The sequence below is a fragment of the Epinephelus fuscoguttatus genome, linkage group LG9 (assembly GCF_011397635.1).
Source record: "Epinephelus fuscoguttatus linkage group LG9, E.fuscoguttatus.final_Chr_v1".
Lineage (NCBI taxonomy): Eukaryota > Metazoa > Chordata > Actinopteri > Perciformes > Serranidae > Epinephelus > Epinephelus fuscoguttatus.
The window spans coordinates 9972448-9997361 of record NC_064760.1 but is presented as its reverse complement, the minus strand read 5'-3'; the positions used below and the strand labels follow the sequence as shown (position 1 = coordinate 9997361).

The following is a 24914-nucleotide window of genomic DNA, read 5'->3' as shown; positions in this document are numbered from 1 at the left end:
AGAAACAGCAATTAAATTTGTCAGGAACTCAAAGTGAAGGTTCTAAATTGCTTCTTTTGTGCAGCTAACACTCAAAAACCAATTTTTTTTTCCTTTTTACAATGATGTTAAATAGAGACAAAAGCTAAATCCTCTAATTAGCAAAGCTGAAACCAGTAAGTGTTTGCTATTGTTGCTTGATTTAAGTGATTAATCTGTTATTGAAATAGTTGTTTTTCAGTTAATTGTCATTTCAACACTGAAAGAAAAGTAAAACAAACCCCACATTCTCGTCTATCATCAGATACTACCTAAAGAGCAACATGGAGACCGAGACGTTATGTTCAGACGAGGACGCTCAGGACCTCCTGCGAGAGGGCCAGATCTCTTTGTTACAGCTCAGCACGGTGGAGGTCGCCACTCAGCTCTCCATGCGGGCCTTTGAACTCTTCTGCGCCATCGAGCCCACCGAATACATCGACGACCTCTTCAAGCTGCGCTCCAAGACGGGCTCGGCCAGCCTGAAGCGCTTTGAGGAGGCCATCAACCACGAGACCTTCTGGGTGGCCACGGAGGTGACGCGGGAGCCCAACCAGCTCAAACGCATGAAGACCGTCAAGCACTTCATCAAGATCGCGCTGCACTGCCGCGAGTGCAAGAACTTTAACTCCATGTTCGCCATCATCAGGTGAGACATGAAATAATATATGTGTAGTGAACTTGCCATTGTGTTGCATAAGCATAAATGGACTATTTTCACATGCTTAATATGTCCCCCCCTCTCCAACCCCCTCACAGTGGTCTGAACCTGGCTCCAGTCTCCAGACTGAGGGGAACATGGGAGAAGCTACCTAGCAAGTACGAGAAGCTGTTCGGGGACCTGCAGGACCTCTTCGACCCCTCTAGGAATATGGCCAAGTACAGGAATGTCCTCAACAATCAGAACCTCCAGCCACCAATCATCCCCCTGTTCCCCGTCATCAAGAAGGACCTCACCTTCCTACATGAAGGTAACTGAAAATCAGTTTCAAATATGATAGTTCTCGTAGCCATGAAATACATTAATTCAGAAAAGACACATTTGGTAGTGAATGGTAGTAGACTGATTGGTAGTGGTACATTTTTTTGTACGGCTAGCTAGCCAAACTGCACAACAGAAAGATAAATCATAATACTGTCATTTAGTGACCTTTTATGTGGGTTATTTTACCCCCAAAATCATTGGCATCAAGCGGACATAATGCTTAAAAAAATCTGACACTCCACTTGTTTGCTTTTGGACTCTCTTTAGACCTTAATTCAGGCATCTAATCAAAAACCCACTGAGTTCAAGATGAGGAAACCAGGTTGCAGGACTCATTCCTTCAGCCCTCCTGTTCAGTATTAGTTTTGTCAGCTGTGAAATGTTTGAGTCATTAGTGTTCTCTTTCTTTCTTCCCTCATCTCTCAGGCAACGACTCTAAGGTGGACGGCCTGGTCAACTTTGAAAAGCTGAGGATGATTGCCAAAGAAATTCGCCATGTTGGTCGCATGGCCTCCGTTAACATGGACCCAGCCCTGATGTTCCGGACCAGGTAAGACACCTCTCCGAAACAGAACCAGATCTCAGATTTAAACCGATCCTTCACCCTCTCTGTAGGACCAGTCAGCTCTCCACTGACTAACCAGACTCTGTGGGGTTAGCCGGTTCACATAGATTCAGCAAAGATTCCTGCATCACGCTTTTTCTTTCAAGCAGCTGTTCCCTCTGGCAACTGTTTCCTCTGGCAACTGTTTCCCTATACACATTGTTGGCATAAAATGTGCACAGTGCTCCTGTGAAAGTGTGTCTTTGTCTAATGATGTCACTTCTTAGTGGTGTTGCCATTTGATTTCCTCCCCTCTTTGACTCTCACGTGGGTCTCTTTGGTGAAATTTGCTTCTCTTTTGGTGATCTTGGTGATCTTTCCTGTCCTAAGCTTTGTCTCTTTCTCTCTCTACTCATCCACCCTTTGCCCTCCGTGCTTCTCTGTTCATGGCACCCGCCCTCTAGGAAGAAGAAGTGGAGAAGTTTAGGGTAAGTTTGGTGACCCCTACGACCTTTTGCACTCCCTGCACTGCAGCCCCTTTTTCTGCCAATGTGTGTGCTTCTTTTCTTCTTTCCTGAAAGCTTGTTTCCGTTTACCAGTTTGAGTTGAATCCTTCCACTAACACTGCCTGACCCTAACCAAAGGGCGTTCAATGACACAAAGGTCATGTGTGCTAACATCAGGTTACACTGGATTATTTTACATTCTGTAATCTTAAAGGAACAGTTCACCCCAAAATCGAAAATACATATTTTTTACTAGGGCTGTCAAAGTAATTTTTTTGACGGGCAGTTAACACACGTACCTGTTTATAATTATGACCCTCAGCCCACCCCGTAGTTTTGGAAATCGGGACGCAATGCAGTGGTAACGTTGAGAATGGCAAGCAGAAACAAACCTCCATGAGCAGAAATTGATAAAGAAAGTGGTCTTTTGAATGGCAAGTTTAGTTTCAAAGCCAAATGTTGACGAGACCAAAGTTATTTCATTTACTGCCGATGTGAAGTGAGTTAAGTGAGTGAAGTACTTCGAGCTGCTTAAAAAACGGGATGTTTTGTTGACCTTTACTAGTTGGACACTACATTGTGTTAATATTACTAAGTAATGTTACATTCAGGTCAATATGTCCGTCTGTTGTTGCTTGTTGGGATAGAGTTTGCCATGGTGTACTTTCAGCATATTTTTTGAGCATGCTTTACCTTTGAGGTTATTCTAGGGAATGTTCTGGACAGTATTTGTCATTGTTTTAGATTGTTGCAATAATAATAAACATATATTTGCATAAAGCAAGCATATTTGTCCACTCCCACGTTGATAAGATCATTAAAAACTTAAAAAACACCCCTTTAAGGTTTATTTATGACAGATAAAAAATGTGTGATTAATCGCGATGAAATATTTTAATCGATTCACAGCCCTAATTTTTACTCTTACCTGTAGTGCTGTTTATCAGTCTAGATAGTTTTGAGGTGCAGATTGTTGGAGATATCAGCCGTAGAGTTGTCCGTCGTCTCTCCAATATAATGGAACTAGATGGCACTCGGTTTGTGGTGCTCAAAGAGACAAAAATGCATTGAAGAAACTCAACAGCAATGTGTCTTACCAGAAATCACAGCTCAGTAATTCAAGATAATCGACAGACCTTGTTGTGAGCAGTTTCACGTAGGAACTATTTCTTTTCTACCGAACTACACCCGCCAACTGTATCACCATACAGAAGGAAGAGTGCATCTACTCATGGACAAGAGGCTCGTGCCCATGACAGTGCGAGGCATGAACATTAAGGCGTCCTATAGCTGAGCTGTAATGTTTGCTAACTCACTGGTGCGAGGTGAGCTAGCAGTAGATGCACACTTCCTTCTGCGCAGTGATGCAGTTGGCTGGTGTAGTGCGGTAGAAAGAAAATAGTTCCTACATGAAACTGCTCACAGCAAGGTCTGTCGATTATCTTGAGTACCAGGTCATGATTTCTGCCAAGAGACAATGATGCTGAGTTTTTCAAATGTATTTTTTTGGCACTTTGAGCACCACAAGCTGAGTGCCATCTAGTTCCATTATATTGGAGAGAAGGCAGACATCTCTATGGCTGATAATTCCAACACTCTGGGGCTCACACCAAAACAATCTACACTGATAAACAGCACTACAGCACTACAACACATTTTGGGGTGAACTGTCCCTTTAACATGAAAATGTAGCTTTTTCACTTACATTATGAATTAGACAAAAACTAATACACACATCCTAAACACACTGATGTCAGATTGCAGCCTTGTTAGCAAATGTGACCTTTGTTTTTGACGTTTTACCTAACAACATGCATGCAGCTTCAGTTTCAGAACTTCACCTGTCTTTGAGGTTTTATCTTTAAGTCAAAGCTCCAAACAGCCAGAGATTCTGGATATGAAGTCCTTTTTTAAATCATGCTTTACATTTTTGTGGTCAAATGGGACATCACTGTGCATACAGCATGTAGTGTGAAACATATAGAAGCACGCTGCGTTCGCTACAAGAAGAAGTTTTCTGGTAATTATGAATTCTGCGTCTCGTAATTATGACTTAGCGTCCTGTAATTATGAGACAGCCATGTTGGAATTACTAGATCTGTATCTCGTAATTGTGAGAGTTTTACTTGTAATTATGAGATCTTAATCTTGGGAATATGAGGTGCTAAGTTATAATTACAAGATGTGAAAGTAGTACTTACAAGATTTTTTTTGAGCATCTATACATACACAACAGATACTGTACATTCTCTTAATCACACTTGTTAGAAATACCTTTTGGAAGTGAAAGCCCATAAATATGTTCCCACTAACGAGTACAGGCGTGACTTCTCATTGACTAACACTGTTTGTGTATAATTTGGCCGAGACCATGTGCGAGCAAAGCTTTTACTACCACCGCTACTACGAGCTCTGACTCAAGCCACAGAAATGTAAACTATGACCGTGCTACACTCGTAGAGCTCCCCCCTTTCTACTCCCCTGTTGTTTGACTACAGCCATCAACCCTCACCCCCCTCTGCTGTCTGGAATGACTGGAATGTTTTGGAGTTGAGAGAAATACCTAAAGCTGCTCTGTGCATGTACAAGTTTACACACCAGGCTCTCTGTGAAGCCATGTAGTGCTTACAGGCTTATTTACACACTGAAGCTAAATGCTAATAAGTCTTTCTCTGTCCTTTCTGTTTGTTTTTGTGCGTCTTTGTCTGCGTTCGTGCCTGCACATCTCTGTTCCTCTCATGTGCATGTTTCTCTGTGGGTGCCTACGTGTGCGTTCAGGTCTCTAAGCCAGGGCAGTGCCAATGCGGCGGTGCTCGATGTCACCCAGACAGGCGGGCACAAGAAGAGGGTGCGACGCAGCTCCTTCCTGAACGCCAAAAAGCTTTACGAGGACGCCCAGATGGCCAGGAAGGTCAAACAGTACCTTTCCAACCTCAGTCTAGAAACAAACGAGGAGAGTCTGCAGACGCTCTCGCTGCAGTGTGAACCCTCCATCAGCACATGTGAGTCTGCGACACAGCACACACACAGATGCTTAAACGATGCAGCCGTTCTTAGAAATCTAATATGAAATATGAGTGTAATGTATAAGATGAACCCATACTGTCTCGTCTCCCCACAGAGCAATCCTTTGAAGAACATAATTAGAGTTCAACATTCTTGATTTTGTTTAACTGCATATTTCTCTGGAGACACATGCATGTTCCCAGGATTCATAGCAGACAGACAGGGTGGGACCACTGAAGTAACAAGACACTCAGTCTTGCTTTAAGACTCACTGGCAGTGAATACAAATGACTGAATCTCCCGGCCTGTTTCCCACTATTAACGCCAACTTCACTCGCTGATACTGCACTGATAGACAGAAGGAGAGAACAAGTGCTCACAGACAGTTTTAAACATCAGTTCCGAAACCATGCAGCAAATTCCTGCTTCTCATTAGTCCTGTAACATACGCAGTTCAAATCTCAAATCTAAATCTCGTGGTCATAATGTCTCACCCTACTCAGTGCCCAAGAATGCCGGTGGGAAACGACCAGACACCTCCCCGGTCGTGTCCAGAGCTGCCAGCCAACAGAGGGGCCAGTTGGCCAAAGGTAACCAGGCCCTCCAGGTCCCTGCCGTGGCCCTGTACCCATCTCGAAAGAAAGTGCCAGTCAAGGACCTGCCACCTTTCGGTAAGATTGACGTCAAGCTTTATGAATTAGGAATAGAGACATTTGTAAGTTTGAATAAATACATACAACCAGTACTTTAAGATCATACATTTCTTATACATTTATATGTTTTATTGTATTTAAAAAGTTTTGGCAACATCAGGTGTTTTTCAGACAGGAAGAACATTTTCACATTTCTAAGAACCCCCCTTTTATTTTGTCTCCGCTGTAAGAACAAGGAACAATCGTAGTTCTTAGAATGCAGTTTTGAAGGACTTTTTTAGCCCCTTTTTCAGAGTAGCTATTAGGGATGCACCGATTTTTTTCAACCAATACGATAACCAATAATTTCACATTTTTCTACCGTAGAAAGAAGTGTATAACCTGTAGTTTATGTACACCTGAGGGAAAGAAAGGTTAAGATGTAGTGAGAAAATATGGATGATTTAATATTTCATAGCTCTGACTGAACTTATCAAGCTAACATTACTATTGCACTCTGGAGACGGTCCTTCAGCCTTCAGCGCTGCCTCTAACCTGTGTCAGGCGGTCGGTGATCAACCTCTTCGGCGGAATCCTGTTGTCTTTCTCTGGAACTTTGAAAGACGTCCACACCCCGACGTGTTTTGCCCTCTAGACTGCTTGCTATAGTCCTTCTTCTTGCTCTTGTTAAGTTAATGAAAGCAATCTGGCTTCATATAACCGGCGCAATTTACAGCTATAATTGTAATTATCAGAATAATGCACAATTAGAAAAATGTTCCATCATCAGCCAATAAGTCATCAGTCTGATATATGTCGTGCATCCCTAGGAGGCATTCTCTCAACATAAGAGAAACCAACAGTGACATAATTGTTCAGTGATTGGTTCAGATGTGTTAGAAATACACAAAACACAAATACAGCTCGTATCAAAGGAAATGGAGAAACAAAACATGGACAGATGTGCCGACAGTGACGTCCAGGCTTTACTGAGCATATATGTAACAGTGGAAATGCAAAGTGATTTTGACTCATCAAAGCAAAAAGGAACAGTGCTGTACCAACTGCCAGCCGGTTTACAGTATGTCACTATTGGCGGTGCAAATGCAAACAGACAACAAAGGTGACTTGAAGGTATGCGGTCTCGCGGGAGCTCCTCAGTGGGCAGTTTGTCTCAGAGAGCCCCGAAGTGTGGTGGTCTGAAAACACCTAATGAAGCTATTTGTAGTGAGAAAAGTGTATAAATCTGTTTAGTAAAGCAAACTGCATGTATACATTCCCCCGTGTTTTACTGTGAGGGACATGTCATGTCATTTTTAAGCTGAAATCTGTGAGTCAAAGCTACTGTTACCGTATTAATTTGTCCCCACTAGAAGATAAACATATTATTCTCTCACTGATAATATTGTACAACAGTGTTGTTAAGGATTAAGTGGAAATAAGCCTGAATGAATCTCATGCTCACTCGTCGTTCTTCGTGCCACCATTGCCCTGTTTTCTCTTCCTCATCCTGTTATTTGCAGACAATAGCAGAACCAGCCTTTCCCAGCTTCTTTATGACAGTGCTGCCACCTAGAGGCTGTCTGACAACAAGCATTTACAGAAAGAAAAAAAAAATCCCAGACAATGCAGTTTAGCATCCCGGCCCCCTCGGGGGGAAATGGCAGCGTTCCTCATGCTAATTCTGCTCATCTTCTTGTAAATGTCCACAGGCACCAGTTCCCCTCAGTCTCTGAAGAAGATCCTGTCTCTGTCAGAGGAGGGGAACGAAAGGCACCGGAGGCAGCCAGAGGACACTGTGTCCAACGCCTCCTCCCAGCTCTCCTCCCCTCCCACCTCCCCCCAGAGCTCACCCAAGAAGGGTAAGCCAATAATCCTCCCTCCCTCCCACACCATCTCCAGGCTCCTTCTCTCTGTCACCATGTGCCACAAATGCCACCTGGTGGCTGCCACCATGCATTGCATCATGTCTCAGATACGGATTTCTCCTCCTAAATGAGACCAAGATACTTCAGTGCAGTGTTTCGTTACCTTGGATGGAAGATTTTCTTTGCATCTTGAGAGCAGTTGGCAAAGACTGGTCCTGTGGTCGTTGTCAGGGATAAGACAATAACAAACTAAAATGTGAAGCCACACCGAGGCCACCGTATTCCCACTGCACTTCAGTCTATGAAATGTTGTTTTTATTCGTCCTGTCCCATCTGTCCGGCCAGGCCGCAGAGTCAGGTCAACTGGTGCTGGTCTGATGGTGAGCCGAACTAATGAATCTGCAGTCAGGAGCACTAAATGTAGTTTAAGAATCTGTATGCCATAAACCCTGTGCTTTAAGTTGTAATGCCAACAGCTCTGGATTTTAGGATTTTGGCAACATCTCAGTAGCTCATCGCTGTAATGCCTTCAACCTGCATTTCCTGGGAGCCACTGCTGTTTGTTAAATTTTGTAAAGATGTTTGGTTGACCAAGTGATCTGTTTTTTAGATGTTCAGCCATGGTGGCTGTTGGTGGCTAAACAGCTCTTCTTCTGTGTGTTCGTCACACACTGCTTTGACAACTGGTAAAAAACAGCTCAGTTTTCCCTAACAACCTGAGTTAAAGGCGAAACACAACGGTGCCAAATGGCACATGTCAAAACAGCCGCCTCTGTTATTTTCTATGCATAACCCCACACTGCCAGCGGCTATGTGTGTGTCAGCGCTCGTGGATGCCAACAGTTCATGCTACTCCTACCCTCTTTCTAGCTTCTCCATCTTGGCTCCTTTAGCAGCTCTTCTTCTCTGCTCCCGTAGCAGCTCGCCTCCTCTTCTCACCTCTTGCTGTCGCTTTGTCTCGTGGAATGGATGAAGAGAGATTAGTTGCTGAAGATGAGATATATCCTGAACACACAATCCTATCATTATAATAATATAATAGATATTGCCTGAAGATTAGCTTCCCAGCCGGGAAATCGAGTTTAACTATTGGGTATCCACATTATTGTAAGCTAATTCATAGGTGGAAGAAGTACAGATCTTTTTTTTTTTGTTTTGAAAAGTAGTAGTAATTGTGTGTGGTCTTCTGTTGAAGCGCTACAGCACGACGCTTCCAGTTGTTGTTAGGGGCGGTACTAGCACATCATTTGACACACTGTGGCAGACAGGATGACGTTAAACACAACATACTGACAATAAAACCATCATAGACATAAGAACATGGTAACAAACTGTCTGAGCAAAGGAATACTTCACACATGTATTTCCATTGTCATTTGAACATGTAACTTTGTCTTCATGCAACTGTGTGAGGCTGTTGAAGCTGCTGGACTAGATAGTTTGACAGTGGACCACAGGCTTTACAGAGAGACATCTGTTGTCTTTGTCTGGTTCTTAAATTAACTTCGAAACTGTTTTTGTCGCTGCTGGAACCTGAAGGCTCCCGTGAGTCTGTTTGTCTCCCTTTCGGCCTGAGCTTAATCGTTGCATCACTTAGTAATGGCTAATCCTGATCTGTCTGCACTTTATCTGACTCATGTTTGCTCCACATCTTTACGGTCAAAGCTTCCTAAAAAGTATTTAAACATTCCCTCCTGTCTGCAGACTTTAAAGTACACACAGGATTTAAGAGGTTATTGAGGTGATTTATGCTGATGGTGGCTGGGGAATACCACCACCAGGCTGTTCAACTGTATAGCCGAGCTACGTTAAATACCACGCTGACAGTCGCCTATAACTAGAAAATATGTACTTACATGTGTCAGCACTCATAACCAGTGATTTCTCTATACTTCCCCCGACTTTGTGCAATTCCCAGTCCCTTCACGCTTATTATCTAAACTTTTCCACACTCTTCAGAGCCGTGCTGAAACCCCGAATGTCGTAGCAAACTGCTGCTTCAGTAAGAATCTAATGCACTTATCCCTAAAGAGTTGGTCGGCTTACTTGGAAGTGGCACTCTACAATTATCCCCACAGTCTGTGTGTGATGCCTCACTTTAAAAGACTGACTGAGATAAGATACGTGAATTACTCATGATTTATGATGAAAACTGACCCACCATAAGTTATTTTGATGTTTGGAGGTTTGTGTTGGAACGTAGCTGAGAGCCAGGCGGCACGCAGGGGGCCGTGTTAGGGCTTTATCATCCTTTTCTTTATAGGGATTTAAATTGAATCTGTCAGGTTTGATTTTTGCAACAAAAGCAAATGAATAGGAGTGAGGTTATCATGCCAAGTTAGGCGTTTGTAACGGTTAATTTCTTCTTCTCTCCTCCAGGTTACAATAGAATGGGAGATGCCTACTCGGACTCCGGTCACAGTGAGATCTCCTCGCGCTCCAGCCTCGTCAGTAACTCCTCTTTCGACATGGCCCAGGAGGAGAGGAGACTGCGTCACTCTGGAGGAGTCGGGGAATCTCACATCGGAGGACAGCGGCTGGAACGAAGAGCCACAACCGACCCCGACCAGTACAGCCTCGGGTAGGAACACTCAGAATGCCAGTAGGTTGTTCTCTTTTTATTTACCTGACCTTCAAGCTTGAGTAAGCTTTCTTCGTTTTTATCATTTCATAGGTCGTATTCGTCGATGCAGGACTGCCGGGGAATTTACACCGGCTGCCCTACAGTGCTCTCCTCACCCAGTTCAGAGGAGCTGACTCAGGATCAGGGCGATCGCGTTTCCCTTGATGCTGCAGACAGCGGCCGCGGCTCCTGGACTTCCTGCTCCTCTGGATCCCATGACAACATCCAGACCATGCAGCAGGGACGCAGCTGGGAGACTCTGGCATTCGGTGGAGGCGGAGGCGGAGGAGTCATCGGAGGGCTCCCTCCTGGTGGACCTGAGGCCTTATTAGGGGGGCCCGCTGCACTGTGGGCAGCCCAGGCCAGGGGGAGCTGGGCGTCCGCAAGCTCCTCCTCATCCTCAGCTGCGTACTGGGGAGAGGACTCTGAGGGAGACACTGGCACCATTAAGAGGAGAGGAGGGAAGGACGTCAACGCCGACCCAGAAACAAGTAGCATCACATCCACCGGGTCAGAGGAGGCCAAGCAGCTCAGCCGGCCCTCCCCATCACCCATCACCGCCGGGGGTAAAGGCCTCATTTGTGAGTGACTGAACATCACAGTCCTGTTGCTGATTGTTCAAGTGTTTATAGGAAACCTATTCAGTCATACTTGTTAGGGCAAAACATTTTTATCACATGAGAAAATACAACAGGAAGTCGCATAATCTCTCATGAAACCACGACTTGTCTTTTATACACTTCAGTTTTTGTATAAACGAGCTGAGGAGGGGCTGGTAGACAGATTTTGTCATCTTTAAATCATGCCAGACCTGCTGTTTCACACAGTGTTCAGTCTTTATGCTAAGATAAGCTAACTTGCTTCAGGCCCTAGCTTCGTAGTGGACGTGAGAGTTGTATTAATCCTCTCATCTAATTTCTAACAGCAAAAGTTCCCACATCAGACGAGTTGTTTTCACTTATTGTTGAAGGTGTTGTGGATTTTTTATGCAGTGGAGTTTTCGAAAATGATACCTCTGGTGCATCATAGTGGCCTCGGAGTTCAAGCTGCTGAACATGTAACCTTTGTTGGATTTAAAGGGTAACTTTGATATTCTCCAGTCAAGTGACTAATGTGAAAAACAGTCTCTCCAGTTATGAGTGAGACCACTGCAGTCGGCAGCAGTAAACCCAACTGCATTATAGCGACAATCTGTCACTAAAAGTGGTTGTTTTTGCCACTGACAGGCTCAGATTGATTTCTAAGTGTCCCCACAGAGATAGACCTTAGTATTAAAGAGAAAATTCCTTTTTGTTTAATCAGAAACAGCCTTGAAGTCGCTATTGCCAAACACACCAAACTCCATTTGAAAAATCAGTACTTTTAGCATGTAAAGAGTCAGTATATTTGCACATCTAACTGGGTCAATTAATGGGTTTATTTTAACCAAACTAGAGTTGGTGATTGTTGGAACAGTGGAAAAATGAACCAGTATGGCTTTTGTGAGCTTTATTTTGCCTCTGTTAACTTTGAATGCAGTGTGTCTTACCATGATAGAATTGCCGTTTTTTTAAATGGAGTCTGGTGGGTTTGACAATAGCTTGTTTCCAGTTTAACAAAAAGGATCTTACCCTTAAATAAAAAGGTCGATCTCTGCATGGATCCTTTACATAATGTTGTCTGACACGTAGAATAATAATCTGAACATGTCAGTAGCAAAGAGAAGCATTTTTAGTGGATGTACATTGACAATGCTCAGTTGCTCGCTAGATTACGTTGCAGTCTGTTTTGTCTCACTCAGTACTGGACCAATGTCAGAAATGTTGTTCCCATTAGTTACTTAGGCATGAAAACATGGGAACAGAAGGGTCCAGGCTGCAGAATGCTGAAGTTACCCTTTAATCCTTCCTCTCTCAGCCCTTTACTTCCTGTTGTTTCCCACCATCTCTATCAATTAAGGGGAAAAAATGCACTCTAAAAACTTTATAGAGAAATAATCGCTAATGATTCCCAGTGAATGACTAGTATTCCTAAAGTTTTTACAAGTCTCTTCATCATCTTCATCCTCATGTTTTTGGTGTCCCCTCAGCACGGAAAGAAAGTCGTTATCGTGAGCCTCCCCCAACTCCCCCTGGCTACACTGCCCTGACCATCTCCGACCTCGCTGAAGGGCAGCACCCAGCCCCGTCTGTTCCCACGTCCACAGCGACCCACTCAGGCCGCCGGCCACCCGACTACACCACGGCTCTGCAGCGCTCACGCATGGTCACCCAGTCGCCCGACTCCCAGGGGGCCAAACAGCGGGCGGGCGGCCTCCACCGCACGCGCTCACCGGCCGAGGAGCAAGAGGCGGAAGAGGAAGAGGAGGGTGAGTCCTTGTCTTCCAAACTAATCGCTCTGAGGAAGCCAAAGCCAGTGGCACAGCATACACCTGAGACTCCCAGACCATGAGAGTGTGTGTACGGGGGTTAACAGGCAGGGCCCCTCTCCCCAAGGCAGGTAAAAACTACTTTATCAGGTTGCCCCCCCCCCCTCCACTCCAATGAACCTGCATGTGAACAGGAACACACACTTGGACTGAGACTGACCATTCCTTCACACAACTTCCCACAACACCAGTAGGACCGGTCCCACTCCAAATTACAATCCTCCGTCAGTGCTCCTGATGAGAAACTGAAATTCAGACATTTAGTATTTATGATCTGGGACTTGTTCATTTGGAGTAGGACCCTCACCTTTAACCCCACAATATGTCATCATGCATGAGTCATACTGGTTGGACCAGAAACTCACCACCTCTCTGCCACCACACATTCTGCTCTCCTCTCTCACCGTCTCACACACTGCGCCGATCAGCATCCATCAGCAGGCGCAGTGCCGTTAGGATCCTCTCACCCATGCAGTCAATGCCTGAAAACATGCACCTCCATCCTCCTGCACCAGCACGCACCTGACTCGCCTACACTGACTCCACATGATGTCTGTGTTATTGTAGCAGCACTTTGTCTACACACAGTTGTCCAGTGATTTTTAAAGATTGTTTCACACTAATCAGGTCTCAAGTTTTAAAATGAGTTTTTAGATCAGCCGTTAGATCAGTTATTAAAAAGGCTGTTTTTCATCAGTTGTAGCACAAATAGCACGAACAATTATACAGTTAAAATATTGAAAGCATGCAGAGACAAAAAGAGGAAGTACAAACAATTTTTCAAACCGCAAGTTTTTTATTTTCCCACATTCAAGGCAGCCACTGTTTTCTGCTCATTTCAAAAAATCAAAACAAAATTGTGTGTAAAAACTCTAGACAAACACTGAGCGAGAATGGATTTAGTAAACATGTTAAAGGTATAATGTGCAGGATTTTAAAACACAATGTACAGACTCATACAGAAGTAATCTCTCTCATCACTTACGACCCACTAGAAGTGTGTGGTGGTGTATTTATCTGCAGAGACTCTGCTCACTGCCTGTATTTTCTTATCTTCTTCTTCTGCATTGTGTGTGTAGTTTTCACTATTTGTAAGTAAAGCGGGATTTATGCTTATGCTCCAGCTCTATGCAGAGCCTACGCCACTGTTAACATTTATATCTGTGCGGTGGTGTGTCTGTGTCACTCTGCATTTACAGCTCCAAAACACTAGTTGGCAGTGAGGTTTCTATTAAGCGCTGTAAAGTTTAGTTGACTCAAAACACACATTAAACACACATAAATCATGGCTTAATATAAACAGTTTCAAACACAAGTACATAAATCAGCTTCACTGTAACTCACAGCATTCACAGACAAACACCCCACAAATACAACATGCTAATGTTTTTAGCACAAGCCTATGGCATTTTGCATTGTATAAGTTTCAACGTATCCACAACGTAATAACATACAAATGTAACGTATCAGTGGTTTGAAGAAACGTACAATGCCAACATTTATCCTGGCGACAGGGTTGCATAAGGAAGCAGGTTTTCATCCTAACTATCACTGCTGCAGCTGCTCATCTTAGTTTTCAGCTTTCACTGAAGTCAACATTTTTCACTACTATTATATCTTTTGAAAATATAGTTTCTACATCACATGTCTGCATTCAATATAACCTTTCACTGTCTCTTCTGTCCACAGAGGATGAACAGGTGTCAGCGGTCTGAGGGACAACAGTGGACGTCCTTTCTCAGTAACTTGAAGTCCCCCTGGTTTGGGGTGGGCAGGATTAAAGAGACTGACAGACAGACAGACAGACCGACCAATGGACTCATCATCAGTTACGTACGTGCCTGCCTCCTCCACTTGGCTCTCCCTCCTGATTGGTGGATTCCTCTGCTCGTCTCCCTCCCCTGCCTTAAAGCATCATAGGGGGTTGAATGACCCTGCATGCAAAAAAAATACTGTGAAGAAGAGATGGAGAGAAGGTCAAAGACGATGACACAACGCCTGGCACTTTGGAAAAAAAAAAGACTACAGAAACCTAACTGTTGCCGGGGGGGTCGACCTGGCCACACACACACACACACACACACACACACACACACACAAAACCACATAGATGTTGCTGTTAGAAACCGGCCCCCACCCAGTGACAAACCCCCCAAACCCACCTGTTAACACAACAGCATCAAGACGTGTTGAGCTTCAGCTGCACTTTGTCATTTTCTACTTTCTGAAAAACAGAACAAATGGAAACAAAACGGACCATCGTTTGAAGACGGAGAGAAACAACGGTTGACTTGACTCTTGAATTTTCAACTTCCCGCTAGATTTCATTTCTTTCTTTCTTTTTAATGGTCATTCTCTCTGACTGATTGCACTCTGGGGGCCGAAAAAAAAAGAAACCAAGTCAGCCCACATTTCTCTGCCTGGACTGAAACAACCCATCTGTTGTTGAGTGTTTGAACTCTGAATCCAGTATTATCTCATGTTTCACATGTGAAAGTTTATCAAGTGTTGGTTCAAATCAAAGCTAGGAGGAGAGCCCAGTCGGGAGAACCAACATGCACAGTGTACTGACATACCTACATGCACACACACACACACACACACACACACACACACACAAAGTACATTTTGTGTACCAGTACATACACAGATTCATTTCTAAAAAGAAAAAAATAGCACTTTCAGCACAATCCTAGATGTTACCAGACATTTGGCCTGGATACCAGGGTATGAGTGAACCATATCTTATTGTCATCCCACCTTGGAGCTTGTCTGGTTTTATCAAAAAGTCTTTTCTTCATCCTGTCGCTTGCTGTTACATCGAGAGTGTGTTTCGTTCCTGGCCTGTAGGTGATATCAAAAAGCACAGAGGTGATTGAACGCCCACTGAAAACTAAGCGAGCATGGACTCCAGCCTGTTGGTCTCTGCAGAGGTACACGAGGTAACTGAAGCTCAGCTGCAGCTGCAGTGGAGAGGATTTAAAGGTCCAATGTGCAGGATTTAGGGGGATACAGTGGCAGAAATTAAATATAATAAGTGTGTTTTCTCTAGTGTAGAATCACCTGAAAATAAGACCTGTTGGGGTTTTGTTACCTAAGAATGAGTCATTTATATCTACATAGGGAGCAGGTCCTCGTCAACGCAGATCGCCATGTTGCACCGTCATGTTTCTACAGTAGCCCAAAACAAATAAAACCGAACACTGGCTCTAGATAGGGTCATTTTCACATTGGCCACCTTAGTTAGCAGCCCCTCCGCCATGAAAGTGTCGGGGAAAAAAAAGAATTGTTTTAACGTGAAACTGCTGTATTCAGTGTTTTTACTGCTTTAAATAACTGGGTCTGTTTGTTCTGGAGAGGACGAGACCTCTGCGTATAATTCGGCTCCTGGTATAAACCTCCTGAACATTGATCTTAAATGATCAGAGAAACAAGGTGAGCAAACAGTAGCAGGTGCTGAGCTCGTGGCCTATCTCTGACATGCCAAACAGCATCAGAGAAACACTGATTTAATCACCAGGTCTGTTTGTTTTAGAGAGGAAGAGACCTCTGTGGATATTTCGGCTCCTGGTAAAAACCTCCTGAACAATGAACACTAAAGGAAATCTAACCGAGAGAAGTTTGAGCTGGTTGCAATGTGCAATCCTCACCACTAGATGCCACTAAATCCCCCTAAATCTTACACACTGCTCCTTCAATCCTGGAGGTTTTGCCCATTTTTATAGCTGATGTTAGGTAAAGTACAAACTGTGAGCGGTCAGCGAGCACTCACTGACACTGGCGTCAGAGACGTTGCCTCTCTTTCCTTTGTTTTATATGAAAAGAATCACAGACCAACCAAGGTGGTAAATATCAGCATATTTCAGAAGCTGCCATGTGTAAATTAACTATCTACCTTTACAAGTGATCTTGTACAGAGTCTTATAAAACACTTTCAAGATAAAAGTATCCACAAATTCTAAATTGGCTTTTTTTTTTCTTCTCAACCTGAACATCACACCACATTTTGTGAATGTCCAAAGCGCCTTACGATTCCATGATCGCATACATTTCTTTGTGTGGTTGTTCCCGACACAAATCACCTTGTTTCAAGAGCAGTCTTGATTCAAGCAATAGCGGAGTGAAATGCCTTATTCAAGATACTTCCCCCCAAGACTTTTTATTTCAACATTAAGACTCAGTACAAGAGGAAGCCAAGCATTTTCTATGTGTTCTGTTCTCACATGGCTTCAGACGGCATCATCACACTTGTGTTGTTAGATCTTTTTCGTCTACACACAGAGCGCCCCGCACTCCTCCCTCTGCTGCATCGACTCATCCTCTGAAACTCACCTGTTACAGACATCAGCTCAGTGGATGCTGTTTGTAAATCGCTAACGCCTGCATCCAGTTTTTCCACCATATCTCGCCATCGATGGAAGTGACTGAAGATTTTATTTTTCTCCGACTCCGGTGGGGAAGTTGACGCATGAAGAAAATCTTTTTCAAGGCTGCCAATCAGAACGATTAGAAATCCAATTGTGAAAAGTGACTTTTTGTTTTCTTCTATCACTGAGTCGCACTGATCACATTGATCAGTCTTGGAAACTACAGACTGAGAAAAAGATGAATGAGTGCAGTGTTTTCCACTGTGGTCTGTGACTATACACTAATGATTTCCTGGGTTTCTTTTTGTTATTGTATTTTTTTTTTTGTAATGGCTGCAGATAGATTGTTAATAATTTGTTTGTAATACAGTGGTGACATGCATCATTCACTTTCATTCAACTCTGAAGATAATGTGCATATTAGCGGGCCGAGACCTATTTCGAAAACAAAAAGTTGCACAAAAATGTACAAGCGTAAAGATAAGTGTAGTAGGTAGAACTGCTACTCCTGTTTGATGTGTGATGTCAGTGAGAAATGTACATTTAGCTGGTGACGACCTTCTTTTCTTCATTCTTTCTTGTACTACTTTGACCTGTATGTCTTTTAAAAAGACAATTGGTGGAGTACGTATCAGTTGTTTTTGTATTTTTAATACAATAATTGTAAATATTGGTTATATTTTTGTTCAAATGTACTATGTTTATGCCTCAACATCCAGTTTATATGAAGCTGGGAATCAATAAATACTGCATAAAGAATCAACACATAGGTTTAAATGCACTTATTCATTTTTTCTGCATTTCGATGTCTTTCTTTTCCGTTTTAGTTTTTTTCCCTTCAGAGGATTTTCGCCCGGATACCGTCTAGTGTTTGCACAAGTCATGGAAGCAACTTGAAAAGTGTAACTCTCATACTTTTCTATCTGACCGCAGTGTGTCAGAATTAATAAAAAAGAGATATTGAAGTCTCCCCTCGCTTTTATTTACTTGTTTTGTATTGTCTTATTATTTCAGAGCTGTGAGAGTAGCACAAGTCCCAAACTCATTTTTACTTCTCTAATTTATTTCATTTCTCATTTGTTTCTTACATTAGCTGTTTCATTTAATAATAAAAATTCAATATCTCCAGCTCACTGTGCACCACGAACCCGTAATAAGAAAATGATTAGATTAGGATTGTGTTTTGAGGATACAGGCTGTTACAGTTATTTCAACTGCAAGTAAACATGATGGATTACTGAACAGTTCTGCTGGGCACCAGCCCAGGGGTCCAGAGTGTGTGTGGGGGGGGCCCTGTCCTTCACCTGCAATATGTCAAATAAACACATACCAACCAGGAAGAGACTTAAAATGACCACAAAGAGATGCAAAGAACCTGCAAAAAAAAAGAAACAAAATCACCTCAATGACATTAAAAAAACTATATATATTTCAAAAAGACCCAAACAACTTCTATAAGACACACGACATCTATTGCACGTCTGTCCGTCCTGGAAGATGGATCCCTCCTCAGTTGCTCTTATTGAGGTTTCTACCGTTTTTTCCCCCATTAAAGGTTTTTTGGGGAGTTTTTCCTTATCAGCTGTGAGGGTCCATGGACAGAGGGATGTCGTGGGCTTTATAAATAAAACTGAATTGAATTGAAAATAACCAACAGACACAAGAGTACCTCAAAAAGATACATAATTGCCTCAGTAAGACACAAAGTAGGCCTACATCTAAGACACAAACGTACCTCAATAAGACAGAAAAGTACCTCAAAAAGACACATTATCACTTCAATAAGACGCTAAATGACCCTAAAGACACAAAAGTACCCCAATAAGACTCAAAATGACTTCAAATATACACAAACAACCACAAAAAAGACACAAAATCACCTCAATAAGACACACAACTGCAAAAAGACACAAAACAGCCACAAGGAGACACAACATCCCCAAACGTGACATAATACCTTCAAAGAGATGTAAAACCTCAAACGAAGTCTGTGTGTTTGCTCCTTTGTAGGGAGGTGGTGAGGCCCTTCACATATCTGTGTCCAGGTGTCTCATAATCGGCCCATCCAAGTAAAGCTTTCAATTTGTGCCTCATTCTTTTGTACTGTAATTGCTGAGATTTACTCATATTTTTAACAATGTAAAGGAAGATTAATATACTATGAATAAAATGTGACGGAGAAAAATGTCCATTTATACATTTAGATTAGATTTGTGTCATTAGATAGGGAAAAAATCAAAATGACAAAGAGTCACCCCTGGCAACCAAAGTGAGCGGGATTAAATGATGAAGTAGCTAATGAATAGTATGGAGCAGTACGGTGAAACTTCTGCCTTCACACCACTAGAGTGCGCTGTTTTACTGTGGATAATGACCAACACTAGAACAAGTTCAATGTCATAGAGACAGTGTACTTCATACAGTGTGTTCAGTGTTGAGAATATGTTCATTATACTGTAAACAGCATGTATTCATTTGTCTGTAATCAGTCTAAACATGCTCAAAAATAATCACGACTTGTCTTCACTTCATTAAAAACAGTGAGTAATCTCATTGTTAACTCGACATCTTAATCAGAACTGATAACATCATCATTAGCTGGTGCCAAAATGCCTCCATTACGGTTTATTCCTGAGTGTGTCTGCAGACGGGGAAATGTTGGCGCTCGCACAGTTTGACATTCTGACTGTGGCTTTGTTATGGTAGTAGACACCATATCACAGCTCCCACTCCTCATGAATAATGCAGGCTAGATGGTCCTGGTTGCCTCTATCACAGAGCCGAGGGCCCCAATTTGTCACACTCTCCAAAAATGATACACACTTCGACCATGAGAAATGGGGAGCTGCCCTCACACACACACACACACACACACACTCGCACACAAACTTTCAGCCTGGTAAATAAAAGGTAGAAATCTCTGTTTCACTGTGGCCTGCTGCATTCATGCTGCTATTCTCTGCTGTCCACACGCACAGATGGACAAACAGGAGGATTTGGGAGATAAGAGTGTATTTGGATTGAAGATGGAGGAATTTCGAGCCAATATTCAGCAGTTTTTTGTCAATGTGTCCATGTCAGGGATGTCAGAACAGCCACAGGGATGATGTTACTGCCCCTAGCATTTTATTCAGTTGGGTATCTTTACAGAGGAAGAGGAGAAACCTCTGCAGCAGTGTTTAGCTCACGGGACTGTAAGAGTTTGTAAAAACTGTTTGATCTGGTTTGCTGTTTTACCAAGGCTCCCATTTTTTGCGGATTCATTGCATCATCGTCTCCTGTGTTTAAGACTCACTCCAAGAAAATGAACAAATGTTGCTGAAGTCTGTCTTTTGTCTCTTTCTAGGGTGGCAACGGAAACTAAATGTGCTGACTTTTGAATAGTTCAAGCAAAGGCATACATTTTGGGGGGGGGCACACACACACACACACACACAAATCCCTTAATGACATGATATGACAAGCTATTAAGAGTGCTTCCACAACTGCCCTGTTTGGTTCGGTTTAATCAAGCTCAAGTTTGTTTGCCCCCTAAGTGTGGTTCCTTTGGGCAGGTGTGAACACAGCAATCACACTCAGGTGTGCACCAAAACAACCAGACCGAGACCTTCTTGAAGAGGTGGTCTCGGTCCGGTTACAAACGAACTCTGGTGCGGTTCATTTGTTCCCACCTGGATGTGAACCAACTGCAGTCACATGACACATTGTTTGGGTTAAACATGAGCATGTTACAGTCCTGGAGGATTATTAATGTGCACCTCCTCCTGTACTGCCTTAATATGCACATTCAGCACATCCAATGCATCAAAACATTGTCTTCTAGTTGGAGCCGCGCCTCGTTTTCAAACTGTATGGTTTGACTAAAATGAACAATGACAGCAATATCAATCAATCAATCAATCAATCAATCACTTTATTTATAGAGCACTTTTCACGCGCACACGCACACACACACACAAAAACACACTCTCGCACACACACACACAGGGACACCAAGTCAGGACTCAGCAGGAACGCTATCTTAAACGAAAATGGGGAAACACAGGAGCTAAAGCTAAACTGATAAAACCATGACAAGATATAGGAAAATCATAAAATGCTAAAAAAAAAAATGATTAAAGTAAAACTGTTTTAAAACCAAACAATAAAAGAAAACAAACAAAAAGTGTTAAAACATAGGATAGTAGCTCAGAGACTAAAATGGAGTAAAATACATAAGATTAAAAGAGTAAACTAAAAGAGAGGCTAGAAGAATAAAGCAAAAGATCAGCTAAAAGCCAGACTAAAAAGGTAGGTCTTTAGTTTGCTTTTAAAAATATGAACAGTAGGTGCTGCTCTCAGGTCCTCAGGTAGACTGTTCCACAGATGGGGGCCATAGTAATGAAATGATGCCTCACCGTGTGTTTTGGTTCTTACTTTGGGAACTATTAAAAGACCACTACCTGAGGACCTGAGGGCTCTACTGGGCTCATATGGTAAAAGCAAATCAGATAAATAAGAAGGACCAAGACCATTAAGAGATTTATAAACTAATAAAAGAACCTTAAAATCTATTCTAAAAGACACAGGTAGCCAATGCAGAGATTTTAAAATTGGTGTAATGTGAGCTCTCCTTCTGGTCTTCGTCAGCATGCGTGCTGCAGAATTTTGCAGCAGCTGAAGCTGTGAGATATTCTTTTTAGGAAGACCAGAGAGGAGGGCATTACAATAATCAATTCTGCAGGTAATAAAAGCATGGATAAGAGTCTCTGCATTAGCTTGAGAGAGAAACTGGCGCACTCTAGAGATGTTCTTAAGATGATAAAAAGCCTTTTTGGTAACATCTCGTATGTGTGATTCAAAACTGAGATTAAAATCAAATGTAACACCCAGATTTTTAACTTGTTTGCAGGGATTAAAAGACAGTGCCTGGAGTTTGTTCTCCAGTTTCTCTCTCTCTGGACCTGTACCAATGACTAAGACCTGAGTTTTGTCCTGGTTGAGCTGCAAGAAGTTGTCTGCCATCCAGGACTGGACGTCTAAAATGCAGTTAAAAAGGGCATCAATGGGCCCTGTGTCATCAGGAGACACGGCCATGTAAAGCTGTGTGTCATCAGCATAGCTGTGAAAGTTAATGCTGTGTCTCCTGATGACATCTCCTAACGGTAACATATAGAGATTAAAAAGTGTAGGACCTAAAATTGAGCCCTGGGGAACGCCACATTCCATTTCATAGGTTCTTGATGAGCGTTCCCCAGTGCTCACATAAAATTTCCTACCATTCAGATATGTTTTAAACCAGTTAAAAACAGCACCAGAGATGCCAATGTAGTTTTGGAGTCTGTTTAAAAGAATTGTGTGATCCACTGTGCCAAAAGCTGCACTCAGGTCCAACAGGACTAAAACAGAGATTAATCTTTTATCCATGTTGGACCTGAGGTCACTAACAGTTTTGACCAGTGCTGTCTCTGTGCTGTGATTTTTTCTAAAACCTGACTGAAATACATCACCAATATTATTAGAAATCATAAAATCATTTAACTGGTTAAAAGTTAATTATATAGTCCACGATGAGCAGCGCTAAAATCAACCTGCGTAGTTGTCCCTCCATTGTGACGTTAGAAAGTGTCACGTTTATCTTGCAAGTGTACTCTTCTTCAACGTTTGCTTTACTTCTTGGATTTTTCCCGCATGGAAATTCTGACCAATCAAGAGCAGCTTTCTCACACAAGGCATTTGATCTGGTCCTCTTGTAAATGCTGCCGTGAGAACACGAACCAACTCTAGGCAATTATACAACTTTGGAACAAAACTAGTCCCTGATTCAGACCAAAGGAGACGATTCTAGGTCTGAAAGCTCCTTAACTGTTTGACACTCAAACGCCCTAAACCCCCATTTTTGTCCCACCCCCCAATGTTGAAACAAAACCTATGCCCTTGAGACAAGTGTTGCTAAGATGTGTCTTTCGGTCTCTATCTAGAGAGGGAAAGGAGACTAAGTGAGACTAAGCGCTCTGACTTGACAGTTGGTATTATGTCTGCCCCCCAGAAAAATTTGCCATGTCCTTGGCATAGGCGTAGATTTCGGGGGGTCACAGTGGACACATCGCCCTCAATTTTTACAACATGTGCATTTGTCCCCTCCCAATAGAAACATGAAAGTAGCGAAGAACTTTAATTTTGTCAGAATTCAAGACATCTACATCATAAATTGATGCAGAAAATACTAAAATTGGTGCTTCACTAGTTCAGTAGAATGCAGGGAATGCACAAAATGTTTTGGCAGAGGACCCCAAACCCCCTGTTTCATACGTGCCCCCCTAAAGCTGATACAAAACCTATGCCCCTGAGGTAAAGGACAGTTTAAGGGTTAAAACCAGAATCAGTATTTGCCAAACACATTCTCATACACCACCACATAAACCACTCACTTGGTCTGAGTTTCCTTTTTTTCACTCAGACTCAGGACTTGATTATAATGGCCTGCGCAGCATTGATTTCTCATTATTCACAAGTTGTCAACACTGCGAGAAAAAAGTGACATTAAAATGGCTTTATATATTTTTTTTTCTAATTTCCCCTCCAAACAAATGGAGGTACAGCCCTAACGCTGACAAATCATGTTTTCATTGAGATAAAGTATCTGAAGAAAAAAATATCCTCACTGCAGTCGCCTGCATTAGAAAGATAACTGTGACTGACACGAGGATGGATGTGGAACCAAAACAACAAAAAACTACCCCAAGCACAGCCGCTGCATGAAATTAGAGAGGAAACACTGCTGTAATCTGTGTCCGACAGTAAAAACCACCCCCTGATTACAGTTAGAGGCATGTGTTTACTGCTCACTTGGCTCTGGAGCTGTGCTGTGCCCTCAGAGGCACCAGGGGGCACTCTTCACTATGAAATGCCGCCAGATGGACCTGGCCACTCTTTCCCTGGGCAATGGGTCTTATCAAGGGGTAGCAGGCAGCCAGTGGTCCTCTGTAGATAGCCGGCTGGTTATGTGTGTGAAGCCCGGGCCCGGAGTTGTCGACCGTGTTCAATCGAGGCAGCCGTGGGTCATATTATGGGACTGTCTGGATTCCTTTCATGGTAAAATTGGATGAAGGCAGCAGCACTAGAGCTGAGGGGAGTGGAGATGTCACAGCGTTCACCGGCCTGTGTCTGGACTCCACGGGGCTGCACAGGGCCTGAGCAGACAATTCAGTTAAAAGCTGTCAGAGTCAAAGAATTGAGAAAAAGAAGGATTAATAAAAAGCTGTACGCTCCTCTGGCCAGGTGCTTTCCTGTGCAATTTGCTGTGGTAACATCCAGTGAAGGTTGTGGGGGGGCTGAGAGAGCAGTTTAGCACACATTTCTATTGTGATTGAGAAAAATGTTCCACATTCAACATGGTTCATAAAGAGGCCGAAGCTGTTTCAGAGAGCCGTCAGTGTAACAACATCAGCATGACGTTCTTTAATTACAGCAGGTGCTCACCCTGGATTGTTCTCTTTTATGATTCTCTCGGATATTTTATATCTAATTGGAAACAGTCTCCATTATACCACAGCTATGTTTGAAATATGTCTGCTGTCAATACCGAGAATATTATGAAACATTTTTCCTCTATTGGATAAAAGCCCATTTCTCCACACAATAAACATTTCCTTCCTCTGTGCTTTCAGCTTTTCAAACACTCCCACCCTCCAATAACACATTTTCAAGAGGCAATCGCCACTGTAACAAAAAAAACAACCTACATCAATACATTCTGATATCTTATGACACTTTACAAAAAAAATCAATACTACAAATCAGCACAACACCTACAGTATTTGTTAGATAAGCGTCTCTAAAGTGTTGGGATGTGTTATTATATGTGAGAGAGGGACGGCTTTCTTCTGTTCTGCTCTCTGTGCTGCTGTTCCCCCAACTCTGCATGCCGCTGCTGCTCCGGCTCTCTCGACTCCCAAACTGTGGTAGATTAGCAGATA

At 42.8% G+C, this 24914-nt stretch overlaps 1 protein-coding gene across 14 annotated transcripts in view; it reads left to right on the top strand.

Annotated features, from left to right (window-relative positions):
• The window catches only part of rapgef2b (Rap guanine nucleotide exchange factor 2b), a 151632-nt gene extending 133714 nt beyond the window's left edge, over window positions 1-17918 (top strand). For 9 of the 14 annotated variants that reach the window (XM_049585100.1, XM_049585097.1, XM_049585094.1 and 6 more), the window contains 11 exons: window positions 284-667; window positions 778-989; window positions 1430-1553; window positions 2012-2035; window positions 4832-5055; window positions 5563-5730; window positions 7404-7553; window positions 9939-10140; window positions 10234-10763; window positions 12251-12660; window positions 14279-17917. In XM_049585100.1, the coding sequence (XP_049441057.1) occupies window positions 284-667; window positions 778-989; window positions 1430-1553; window positions 2012-2035; window positions 4832-5055; window positions 5563-5730; window positions 7404-7553; window positions 9939-10140; window positions 10234-10763; window positions 12251-12612 (2380 nt within the window). In that variant the 3' untranslated portion in view covers window positions 12613-12660; window positions 14279-17917. Of the gene's footprint in view, window positions 1-283; window positions 668-777; window positions 990-1429; window positions 1554-2011; window positions 2036-4831; window positions 5056-5562; window positions 5731-7403; window positions 7554-9938; window positions 10141-10233; window positions 10764-12250; window positions 12661-14278 lie in introns of all 14 variants that reach the window. The other 5 variants (XM_049585093.1, XM_049585098.1, XM_049585091.1 and 2 more) reach the window with 5 other exon arrangements.
• The last annotated feature ends 6996 nt before the right edge of the window (window positions 17919-24914 follow it).